Genomic DNA, 12,427 nt, shown 5'->3' on the forward strand with positions numbered 1-12,427 from the left:
GCGGGAAAGATTGTGGGCCCGCGAGAGAACTCGCTGTGAAACATCCAGCCGTCAAGATCGCTGGCCATTCCTGAAAACGGCCGTTTTCTAAAAGCAGCAGTGTTAACTAAAAGTAGCAATCCCTAAAAATAGCCGTTACTAAAAATAGTTGTGACCTAAAGGTAGCAATTGCTAACCATAACCAAAGGTCGAGGGCCAAAGTAGCGGCCGTCACCGAGTGCGTGGGCCCTGTAGAGGCGTCGCTCCGTGCGGCATCCCCGTCGCTCCGTGCGGCATCCCCGTGGGGGTGGGGGGGGGAGTGTTGCATCGCACGGGGCCTCCCCACCCACGCCCGCACGCGTGTGTCCTGCCCCCCCACCCCGTGTGGCCTGCCCCCCCACCCCGTGTGCCGTGCCTCCCACCCTCACCTCAACCCTTGCAACTCCCCAACCCTCACCCCAATTCTAACCCACACCGCACCTCCCACATAACCCGATTGCTAACTGCAACCCTAAACCCAACCCTAACCTCAACCCTTGCCCCGCTGCTACAAACCACAACCCAAACCCCCGCGAATTCGGCTGGCACAAGGGATGGTCCGTACACTGGGAGGATTTGCTAAAGGCACGTCCACACTTAGGGGTTCGACTCCTGTTGCCTTCGGTGCCCTTGGTGGACAACTTGTTGGTTTGCAAACGTCACCCGTTCAAAAACATCACTCGTTCGTGTCTTGTGTTTTTATTTTCACCGGTGTTTTGCTCGTATTGTCTTTTCTGACCACAAATAGTGCTCCTCCACCCGACGTTTTCATCACCATCCTCATCACCATCCTCATCGCCATCATCGCCACCACCTCGGCACCTTCGTGAATGCACGATGCGTTTGTGAGCAACGTTCACTGAAAACGCGAAAATCCGCTCCAGCAAAGCTATCAGAGACCAGTCTGCCAGTCTATTACTGGCTAGAGACCCCACCAGAGATCAGTCTGTCAATTTCTTCCTATCTAGAGACCCATCAGAGAGCAGTCTGCCAGTCTATCACTGGCTAAGATAGATGGTGTTGCTGCAGTCGTGCTGAAGGACCCGGTGTGCTTGTGTCTTTGTGCTGCTGCTGCTGTGTGCCCTGGGTCCTCAGGTGGGTACAGTGTGGCAGGCTGCGCACGCGTGGGCCCCGTGTGCGGCGCTAGCAGGGAAGCCGCGACCCCTACACCCGCTCCCCCACGCACGCACCTCCGCACACATGGCTGGCCCTCGTCAAACAAACCTGCCTACTTGACGTTCGTGGTTATAATGTTTTGGGCGAGGCCACGTTATTGATTCTGTCTGTGTCGTAAGACCCTCCACCATCTGACGTAGCCAAGAAAATTGAATTGTCACGTGTACAAGCGTTTCGTGACGAGCCAATTGTTTTTGGCTCGCTCGCCGTGGGTCAGAGTCGAGAAACAACTGAAGGCCAGATTTAGCAGCAGTAAGAACCCCGACCTTTCGCTTGAAACTGTGCCAAGCCCTCTTCAGGCCTCAGGTCCAGGAACTCGGAATAGACTCCAGGAAGACAACGGTTTCAGCCAGTCCACTTATGTTTTGGATTTGTAGCAAATTCATCGGGCGTCGTCATTTCAGCAAAAATTGCAAGTCGCAGTTGGGTTGCGGTTGAGTCGCTGCCTTGTGGCACTGCACTTTGCAGACCGGCAGTTTTGGCTGCGATGCTGGTGAGATTTTGGGGTCATTCAGTATTGGTCAATCAGATCCTCACACCAATAACTTTTTTTAATAAGGGTTGGGATGAAACGTATGAACTTGGATTCGATCATCACGCTCGCTTTCGTCTCGGCGTGATCGTCCCCGACCCGGGTGGTTGTGTGTGTGCTGGTGGGCACGGCGAGGGGTCGTGACCCCACCGTGAGGGGTCCCGTATAACGCGTGTCACGGGGAGCGTGTGTGTCAGCGGAGCAAGGGACGGTGTCTTCTACTCGCATTCCAGGTCTCGCTGAGACGGCTTCTGCGTAATTATCGGATAGCACCGTGTTCGCTCTCGAAGAGAGAGGGAATGATTCGGAGGCCGTGAATGCCGCGCTTTGCATGTATGTACGTTGAACTACTTTGCACCGTACGTAGCTAAACCGTGAAAATTGGAGGTGCGAGGGAAGAAAAAACTAAACACAAAGCAGTTCTAAAGAACATGAGTTTGTTAATCTAGATGATTTAAAATTGCATAGCTCCAGTGAAGGCAGAGCGTTCCAGATGGCCGGAGAAGCGCATCTGAAAGCGCACGATGCAGTGGCCAGCTATGTTCAATGGTTTACCAAAATCCACAGCGAGGATGACCTGAGTTCGCGTGATGGTTTCTGTTCCTTGAGATCAGCAAGTTATTGTGGTTCATTTGTGGCACTCGCTTTGTGTGCAGTGAGCGTGACCTCAACGTATGCGTTCGGTAACCGGAAGGTTTCGATTCCCGACTCGGGCACCTCTCTGTGTGCTGTCTGCGTTCTGCCCCTGTTCTGCGTGGGTGTCCTTAAGGTTCTGAAGTTTTCTCCCATACCTATTGGCCAGAAATGCGAATGTTGAACAATGACCTGCAAATTAGCCAATTGGGATCGTCAACAGCAGCGGCAAACATCCCTCCTGAAAACGAGCCTGCAGGCTCGGCGAGGGCTTTCCTCCCGGGTGAACGAGCAGAGGAGAAGCAATTGTAGCAGGCCACGTGGCACCGGTTGGTTGGCGCACCCAAGTCGTCGTCGTCGAATAGTACCAAGGTCACGTGTTGATTGATGGTCGACTTGGCTTAGCGTCAGAATATGTTGTCTATTTCGTGGAGGAGAAACCTGATGAAGCTCTTCTTCACCAGCGACGGGGCGGGTGGGGGGACAATATAAGAGCAAGACAGCGAAAAAGTCGCTATAAATTATTACAACGAAATAAAGTACAGACGTACAAATAGCACAAGTACAAACATTCCTGCCGATTTGTCAACACCAAATGCAAGCTTGGGGCAAGGCAGCAAAACAGCAACAGCAACAGTCCCAGATCACAGCAAGACAACAACAACACACAAGCCCCTCAATTACATTGAACAATGAACTATCGATGATACACAGGATGGGGGGTCAAAGTTCCACATCACATTTGTATCGGGCACGAGTGGTTTGCTTCAGGATGTTCTTTGAAGGAAGATTTGCGATGTTCAGGGAGGAACCGAGGTTCGACAACGTGAACGGTGCTGCAAAGACGTCGTCCGTGGGGGGGGGGGGAGGGGGGGGCGACCGGCACGCGCTGCGGGTCGACTTGACATCCTCATCCCCCTCGGGCCAGTGGAGTCACGTGACACGACGTGACGTCACAGTTCAACTCCAAGCACGCGTGCATTTGGTATTCGCGCCACTCTCCAAGGCCACATCGTCAAGGTGTTTCACAGACGCGGTGTGCAGTAGTTCCACAGTGGGGCGGTAAAGTTGCTATGGTGATGTGTAATCCCAATTAAGTAATTTGCGGTGTAATTTTTCAACATACAATGGCCTACTGTATTTAAAGGTCTTGAACGTCTTCTGCGAAGAAGGCAAGTACAGTACGTTTAATACGGCCACAGTATTATCCAGGGCGGCCCCTGGGTGCAAACCACGAACCCCTGCAACAATCGGTGAACGCGCTACGGCCGTGCCACGTGACCGCCTTGAGTTCTCACCCGGCGAGGCGACACGAGAGACGTCTGCACATTCAGCGCAGGACTCCGTCGGTCTTCCGGGTCGCAGGCGGACTTGGCGCTGGAGTTGTTTGCAAGCTGCACACACGCAGGGTGAGTGGTGGGGTGGCGGGGCGTTGACGCTGGATGAAGATACAGATCTGGGGCTGCCAATGAGACCATGGCCCGACCTGTGAATGTTTGCACAATATCGCGTTTCATAACAGGAACTTTGTTCGCCCGAGGCAGCCCCTGTCACGTGACTGATATCAGAGGCAGTGGTGGAGCCAAGCACAAGTTACAAAAGAGGAACCCGAGATGAGACGCGGCCAGCGAGCGGAGGAGGAGTAACCAGGAAGACGAACCACGCGCACGCCTGGTCTCCGCAGCACCGTCCGGCACACGTCTGGGCGTTTGGGTTTCCTAACAGATGGCGTGTGGCCTGCTGTGGCCTGCTGTGGCCTGCTGTGGCCTGCTGTGGCCTGCTGTGGCCTGCTGTGGCCTGCTGTGGCCTGCTGTGGCCTGCTGTGGCCTGCGGATCACGACGTGGACGTACGCACAGGAAGTGTAACAAACACGGCGACGAGTCTCCGGGGGGTGGCGGGGCGCGACGTCCTTGTGCGGGGAGCCACACGAGCTGCTGTGGTGATGGCGGCAGAGCCCCAAACAAGGAGGAGGGAGTCTCGGGGAATTTTTGGCCAAACATCCCGTGTAGTTGGACGCTTAGCCAATTCCTCATAGATGGTTTTGTTTACGTTTGATGTGGTGGGGGGGGGGGAGCCAGGGTGCCTGCAGAAATGCCAAGATTGCAAGGAGATCGGCAACATCCCGCTTGCTGCACCGCACCCCGACGAGCACTGGGGCGTAGCCCCGGCAGGGGAGACGTCTCGGCGTGATCCCGGCGAAAGGAGGGCGACGAGCTGGGCGGGCCCCTCGATCTCGCGAGTGTCGCGACACTTTGCGTTGTTTCCTGCAAAAAGCCAAAATATCCCCCCGCTCCCCCCTCCCCCAGCCGCTCCGCCGCGGTGGGCGCACGGCGAGCGCAGTGGCACGGAGGCCGTGCGCCGCTCGCCCCCAGGGGTGCCCTGCTCCTGCAGCCACGCGGCCCTTCCCCTGGCTTCGCTCGCCACGCAGGCTCCACGTTCTTCCGCTTGTCGGAAGTTTTCTCGCTCGCTCTCGCCACTCCTGGCCGTAGGGCCTCCTCTTTAGGGAGCTCCAGAGAGAATTTGGTCTACTCTTTCATGCTGACCGGGCGTCTTGATGAGTTGCCCACACTCTACCCCACCACACGTCACCTACTGCTGCTGGATGGACAGAGGAGTTGGGGGTGGGGATTTAAGAAACTCACCATTGTTTCAGCCGCTTCGCCAGGAGATGAAATCGAACCGGCGACCTCTGGATTGCTGGAGTCCAGTCCAGTCCATTGTGCTGACCGTTGCACCACCACAGTGGCAGCTCCTTGTGTGTGAAGACGTAACGAAAAAACAACGGTTATCTCGTAGCTCCACAGCCAGGCTGTGTGGTATGGGCTGCACCTACACGAGTGTGAAGCTGTGGGTTCGTCTGCCTGTCTACGTGCTATGGAGAAGGACCGTCGCCGATTTTTTTCTTATTGGTTTTTTCAAGGCCACAGCGTGATTGACATGTGTAGAGATTTGTGTTGTTAATTGTGCTCGTGCACTACTGGCAATGCAGCTGCTGTAGCAGAGCAGTAGTGTAGCATCAGCAGCAGTGTATCAGCAACAACGCAGCAGCAGCAGCAGTGTATCAGCAACAACGCAGCAGCAGCAGCTGCTGCCCTCTTGCGCACGCGATGGAGGTGGCGTTGTTTCAGCAGACCCGCCTCAGTGAGGCCTCTGACCCCGCAGGAAGGTCACGTTTCCCTTGGCTCTGCCATCGCCCCCACACCCCAACGGTTTAGTCGAGTCCATTCTCATTCAGAATAGATTATTGGGTTAGCCGACCTAGTGACCGGGCCACATTTTGTCGTGGAACCCTCCACCACTCCGCATGGCCAAACGTGCCACGTGTCCGTGCGTTTAAAGACGCGCCAGCGGTCACCGTTTCAGCTCGCACACCTCAACACAACCAAAGTTATCCATCAGACACGTGACGTTTCGCCGGGAACTGCGTTGGGCATCTTCGGGTCGGAGACCAAACAATTAAAAAAATCAAATTTGAGCAACCTTCTACGTGTCGAGTGAATGTCGTTGAAGCAGGTGTGAATTCAAGAGACCAGGACTCGTTAGCTCACTTGGAAGTTTTACCTGGTTTGGGCTGACACCTGGGTGTGATCTGGGACAGTCCCGGAATCGGCATCACCTGTCATCGTCTGCCGTCGTGTTCCGGTGGCACCGTAGTTGCTGCTGTGTGGAACTCTCCTGCGGGAGATGGCAGCACAGCTCTGAGAAACGTGTCCCGGTCTGGTCTCAAGTGGAGAAGGTGGCGACCGCAGACCTGCATGACCAACCTCACAACAATGTTTAAAACTAAACTGGTTTATTGCAGCAGGTGAAGCCCACTGAGCTATGAGCTCTTTTTTTCAGAGGCATCAAGCATTGGGATTCATCGTAGCTGCCAAAACAATCTGAATGCGCGTTTCTAAATGCAGAGCGCAAAACCTGAGGACCTGGAGAAAAATACACGCGACCGCCATGGGGCGGGAGAGAGAGTGACGCAAACTCCAAATGCACAACAGGCAATGCCAGGGTCCGGGATGGTATCCAGGGAACCTGCGCACCGCGGCGAGGAACACGAAACAAAATCGGAGCAGAGCAACCACCGCGTTTCCAGTGTCGACGTGGGCCAGCAATGCCGGGTTCATGGCGCCAGCCGGAGGGAGGAGCAGCGGCTGCACGGAGAGCCGGGGCCGGTGCCACACACAGCTGGGCCAGCTGCTGAGACAGGGAAGCCACATCCACTCACGCACGTAGCAGGGCCTCGGATTCGGTGCGTTGTCAGGAGTTGGGTTCATGCTACAGTCTGGTTGTACAGGGTGTTGCAAACAGATGGACCCGATTTGAAATCGCTATATCTCTGCAACCACGAACCTCCCATGAAAAAAACTCTTACCACTGGAAAGGGCGGGGCACGGAGTTTCAAATGATTACCGATAGATGCCTCTCCCAGCGCACAAACAGCCCTTAGCCTCAGTCATTCACAAGACACTGCCTCAACGTTGGATAGATCGCACAGGACCCCAAGACTTGGCGCTACACTCTTGGCCCCCAAGATCCCCAGACATCATCACACCCTGCGACTTTTTCTTGTGGGGATACGTCAAAGACGGTGTTTCTGTGCCACCATTAGCGACTAATCTGGATGACCTCAAAAAGAGAATCACGGCAGTGGAAGAAGGCACTTTGAGAGGCGTTTGGGACGAATTCAACTATCTTCTCGATGTTGTCCGTACAGCAGGTGGAGGGCACATAGATCATTTATAAAATGGTTAGTAAAACTTTATAACTTATTAAACCGTTTGTAACTTTTTGTGTAATTGTAACATGTTGCCATCGTAAAATATACTGCTTTGAAATTGGGTCCATCTTTTTGAAACACCCTGTACAATTTAGTTAGGGCTTGGTGGTCGGGTTCGTTGTTTTCGCTTTCATTTCTATTCGCTTCATCACTGTAACTTTGTTTTTGCTTCCGTCGGTTTGGTGACCCAGGTCACCCTCGCAAATGAGGCCCTCTCCTGCCTGGTCTCATTCCGGTTACACAAAACCTACGTGTGACTGGCTGGTCTTAGTGTCGCTGTAGGATATTATTGTAGGGCCAGCGTCTGGCTCGCTCGTGCGCTATTCTCCCTAATGATGGCGTTGCATAACACTGCCAAGTATGGCGAGAGTGGAGCGGCGCGGACTGACGTCGCCTGAAGCTGGCACACACCACGGCACGAGATGGGAGTGCGATGGGAGGGCGATGGGAGAGCGGGCAGTGTCATGCCACCCAGTCTGGCTACTTCAGGTCAAGAGGTCATAGGTCAGCCCTGTGGACAATGGTTGGCACGGACGTGCACAGGCAGACGCTGCCTGCCGCCCTAAATCAACACAGGAGGGATCTTTGTAGCCGCGTAACAAAAAATAGACCCTCACACTCGTGAGACACGCGCCCGATTGTGTGCGTGATAACTAATTAATTTGCACACATCGCATGCCGTGAGGTTGATGTTGGCAAGGAGAAGCCTCCAGTGAATTTGCAATTCAGAGGTCACAACGGTTCGATTCCATCTCGCTTCCGCTGCAGTTGAAATTATCGATTCCCCAACGATCTCGCGATCCCCGAAGATCGTGCCAGCTCGACCCTCCGCTCACACCCTGCGCCCCGCGGCCCCTGGAGAAGCGGCGATGCCGGGCGGCGATGCTGGCCCCTTGGGGTGGTGGTGGGGTGGATTGCAGCTGGTACCACCGACGCTGTGCCACGCGTGCACCTGGGCAGAGAAATATCTTAATGATAAGGCAAAGGTCAAGAGGTCAACGGATGACCACAGCTGTTGCACAGTTGACATCTGACCCACAAAGGTTTACGCGCTCGCCGCCACCAGCGCCTCCTGGCTTGAGGTCTCCTCTACCTCGCTGTGCCGCCTCTCCATGCCGCTCGAGTGCGCGGTCTCAGTGACCTGCCCTCCGCTTTCTTCCTCCTCTAAACTGCTCACGTGTCCCACCCATCACAACCTCCAAGTTGCTTGCCCTATCCTGCTACACAATTCCTAGCACCTCCCTAACTCTACGGTACCGATACGGTACTGATATGGTCACCGATAAGGTAGGGCAAGGCCGTAATTATAAGATATATTGGGGGGGACACATCCCCCCCCCCCCCCAATATTCCAATATGCTCAAAATGTCCCCCCCAATATATTGCTATAAAATAGATTTCTGTTTAAATTATTGTGGTTATGGTTGTACTTTATTAATCCCTAATATATGCCATTACATACAATTAAACAGGAAAAGGTAAAAAAGAAAAAACAGAGCAATAGAATACAATACACTATTAGACATTATTGTCCATCCTATGTGTTAGTGAATTTTTAAAAATATTTTAGGCAGGAAATGGCAGAAAATTCGTTTTCAAATTTAGATTTTTTTTCTGGGGGGGGGCAGACCCCCAGACCCCTGGAAGATTTGGTCCCCCCCCAATGTTGACTCCATGGCTACGGCCTTGAGGTAGGGTACCCATCGGGTACCATTTGTGGTGCCGCTATGATATCGATACGGGACTCGGCCGTCCAGACGCTGGTCTCCGGCTGCCTTGGGAGCGAGTTGGCTGCGGGGAGGGCGCAGTGCGGGTAGCGGCCACGTGGAGGGGATTGGGTTTATTTATTCATGAAATCGCCTCTGACGCACAAAATGCACATTTCAGCAGCTTCCTGATTTGGCATTTATGGCCAATTAGGTGAACTCGCGCATGCCGGAGGAAACGAAGAGAGAGGTTGGGGGGGGGGGCAGAGAATGGGAGCCGTGCGTGAGAAGGCACAGATAGGTGGTGAGTCATGTGCACGTGACTGCACACTTGCCAATCAGATTGAGGCATGTACCAGATCCCAAACTCAAACCATGTTAACCAATCAGACTATAGCCCTGATCCTCCCCAAACTACCTACACCAGAGCTCGAACTTTACCCAAACCACCAGCCCACAGTTGTAGCCCCACCCACACCACCCACCCCACAGCTGTAGCCCCACCCACACCACCCATACCACCCACACCACCCACCCCACAGCTGTAGCCTCACCCCACACCACCCACACCACAGCTGTAGTCCTACCCCACACCACCCACCACACAGCTGTAGCCCCACACCACCCACACTACAGCTGTAGCCCCACCCCACACCACCCAGCCCACAACTGTAGCCCCACCCACACCACAGCTGTAGCCCCACCCACACCACCCACACCACAGCTGTAGCCCCACCCCACACCACCCACTCCACCCACCACAGCTGTAGCACGACCCCACACCACCCACACCACAGCTGTAGCACGACCCCACACCACCCACACCACCCACACCACAGCTGTAGCCCCACCCCACACCACCCACACCACAGCTGTAGCCCCACCCCACACCACCCACACCACAGCTGTAGCCCCACCCCACACCACCCACACCACCCACACCACAGCTGTAGCCCCACACCACCCACACCACCCACACCACAGCTGTAGCCCCACCCTACACCACCCACCACACAGCTGTAGCCCCATCCACACCACCCACACCACGCACACCACACAGCTGTAGTTCTACCCCACACCACCCACCACACAGTTGTAGCCCTGCCTCACACCACCCACACCACAGCTGTAGCCCTACCCACACCAGACAGACGATGACCCGGGCCCCAACCGCATGGCACGATGGTTACCTCCGTCCCCGCCGCGTCTCTCACCGCTCCCCACGTCTCTCGTGGCGACTCGGCGACTCCGAGAGCTGCCGCTCACCGCCACCCTCCTCGCCCCCTCGCCACCCCTCAACGTCCGCGTGAGCGTTGCTGAGCACACAGTCGACATTGGGCGAGAGAGCAAGTGCAGAGGTGGAGAGAGAGAATAAGACAGCGAGAGAGGGGAGAGCAGTCGAGATGGTAGAGGTGCAAGAGAGAGGGGGATGGAGAGCTCTGCATGCAGATATGAGCGACCCGTCGGAGGCCGTAGGCCTGCAAGAAGGGCTGGGTGCAGATGCAGCACTTGTCCTAAAAAATACATTTTTTTTATAATATTACAAATATTACATACAAAACATAGGGGGAACATAAACATGGAGTAGGGAGAGAGGGGGTAGAGAGAGAGGAGGGGGGGTAGAGAGAGGGGGTAGAGAGAGAGGGAAGGGGTAAAGGAGAGCAGAGCGAGACCTCTCTTGTAAAATCTTTCATTTAAAAGGAGGGGGGGGGGGGTTACATAAAGCAAAGCATTAAAAAAAACACTAAATGATGACCGAAGCAAAGTGCCGACTACACCGAGCATCTTCTTGTTTCCTCTGATCGTAAAAAAAGAGCGCAAGAGAGGCAGGTTTGAGAGAGGGGGGGGGAGCACGTGATCATGAAGTTGGGAGCGAACGCTCTGGCCAGGAGCCGAGCGCGGAGCGTGGAGCGCGACTGCAAAACAGAAACACTGAGAGACACAAACACCCACAGAGGTGTCCTCCCCACGCAGCGTGGACCCAGGGCCAGGAGCGAAACTCCCCTCTGTGTGTCTCAGCAGAGACTCCCCTCTGGGTGTCTCAGCAGAGACTCTCTCCCCTCTGGGTGTCTCAGCAGAGACTCTCTCCCCTCTGGGTGTCTCAGTGAGACTCTCTCCCCTCTGGGTGTCTCAGTGAGACTCTCTCCCCTCTGTGTCTCAGCAGAGACTCTCTCCCCTCTGGGTGTCTCAGCAGAGACTCTCTCCCCTCTGGGTGTCTCAGTGAGACTCTCTCCCCTCTGGGTGTCTCAGTAGAGACTCTCTCCCCTCTGGGTGTCTTAGCAGAGACACCCTCCCCTCTGGGTGTCTCAGCAGAGATTCTCCCCAATCTGGGTGTCTCAGCAGAGACACCCTCCCCTCTGTGTGTCTCAGCAGAGACTCTCCCCTCTGGGTGTCTCAGCAGAGACTCTCTCCCCTCTGGGTGTCTCAGCAGATACTCTCTCCCCTCTGGGTGTCTCAGTGAGACTCTCCCCTCTGGGTGTCTCAGCAGAGACTCTCTCCCCTCTGGGTGTCTCAGCAGAGACACCCTCTCCTCTGGGTGTCTCAGTGAGACTCTCTCCCCTCTGGGTGTCTCAGCAGAGACTCTCTCCCCTCTGGGTGTCTCAGCAGAGACTCTCTCCCTTCTGGGTCTCTCAGTGAGACTCTCCCCTCTGTGTGTCTCAGTAGAGACTCTCTCCCCTCTGGGTGTCTCAGTGAGACTCTCCCCGCTCTGGGTGTCTCAGCAGAGACGCTCCCCCCTCTGGGGGTCTCAGTAGAGACTCTCCCCCCTCTGGGTGTCTCAGTAGAGACACTCTCCCCTCTGGGTGTCTCAGCAGAGACTCTCTCCCCTCTGTGTGTCTCAGTAGAGACTCTCCCCCCTCTGGGGGTCTCAGTATAGACTCTCTCCCCTCTGGGTGTCTCAGTAGAGACTCTCTCCCCTCTGTGTGTCTCAGTAGAGACTCTCCCCCCTCTGGGGGTCTCAGTAGAGACTCTATCCCCTCTGGGTGTCTCAGCAGAGACTCTCTCCCCTCTGGGTGTCTCAGCAGAGACACCCTCCCCTCTGGGTGTCTCAGCAGAGACTCTCTCCCATCTGGGTGTCTCAGCAGAGACACCCTCCCCTCTGGGTGTCTCAGCAGAGACTCTCTCCCCTCTGGGTGTCTCAGCAGATACTCTCTCCCCTCTGGGTGTCTCAGCAGAGACTCTCTCCCTTCTGGGTCTCTCAGTGAGACTCTCTCCCCTCTGTGTGTCTCAGTAGAGACTCTCTCCCCTCTGGGTGTCTCAGTGAGACTCTCCCCACTCTGGGTGTCTCAGCAGAGACTCTCTCCCCTCTGTGTGTCTCAGTAGAGACTCTCCCCCCTCTGGGGGTCTCAGTATAGACTCTCTCCCCTCTGGGTGTCTCAGTAGAGACTCTCTCCCCTCTGTGTGTCTCAGTAGAGACTCTCCCCCCTCTGGGGGTCTCAGTAGAGACTCTCTCCCCTCTGGGTGTCTCAGCAGAGACTCTCTCCCCTCTGGGTGTCTCAGTGAGACTCTCCCCCCTCTGGGTGTCTCAGTGAGACTCTCTCCTCTCTGGGTGTCTCAGCAGAGACTCTCTCCCCTCTGGGTGTCTCAGTGAG

The 12,427-nt window shown here is 55.4% G+C and overlaps 2 protein-coding genes across 9 annotated transcripts in view; one reads left to right on the forward strand and one right to left on the reverse strand.

The window, feature by feature from the left end:
- Positions 1-12,427, forward strand: part of LOC144729228 (dnaJ homolog subfamily B member 6-B-like) — a 64,603-nt gene that overhangs the window by 43,952 nt on the left and 8,224 nt on the right. The window lies entirely within an intron of this gene.
- Positions 702-12,427, reverse strand: part of OVCA2 (OVCA2 serine hydrolase domain containing) — a 37,193-nt gene continuing 25,467 nt past the window's right edge. For 4 of the 7 annotated variants that reach the window (XM_078609311.1, XM_078609313.1, XM_078609312.1 and 1 more), the window contains 2 exons: positions 10,028-10,153; positions 702-8,083 (listed from right to left, as the gene is read on the reverse strand). In XM_078609311.1, the coding sequence (XP_078465437.1) occupies positions 7,857-8,083; positions 10,028-10,153 (353 nt within the window). In that variant the 3' untranslated portion in view covers positions 702-7,856. The remainder of the gene's footprint in view (positions 8,084-10,027; positions 10,154-12,427) is intronic. The other 3 variants (XR_013587658.1, XR_013587657.1, XR_013587656.1) reach the window with 3 other exon arrangements.

The sequence above is a fragment of the Lampetra planeri genome, chromosome 31 (assembly GCF_965212315.1).
Source record: "Lampetra planeri chromosome 31, kcLamPlan1.2.h2, whole genome shotgun sequence".
Taxonomy (NCBI): Eukaryota; Metazoa; Chordata; class Hyperoartia; order Petromyzontiformes; family Petromyzontidae; genus Lampetra; species Lampetra planeri.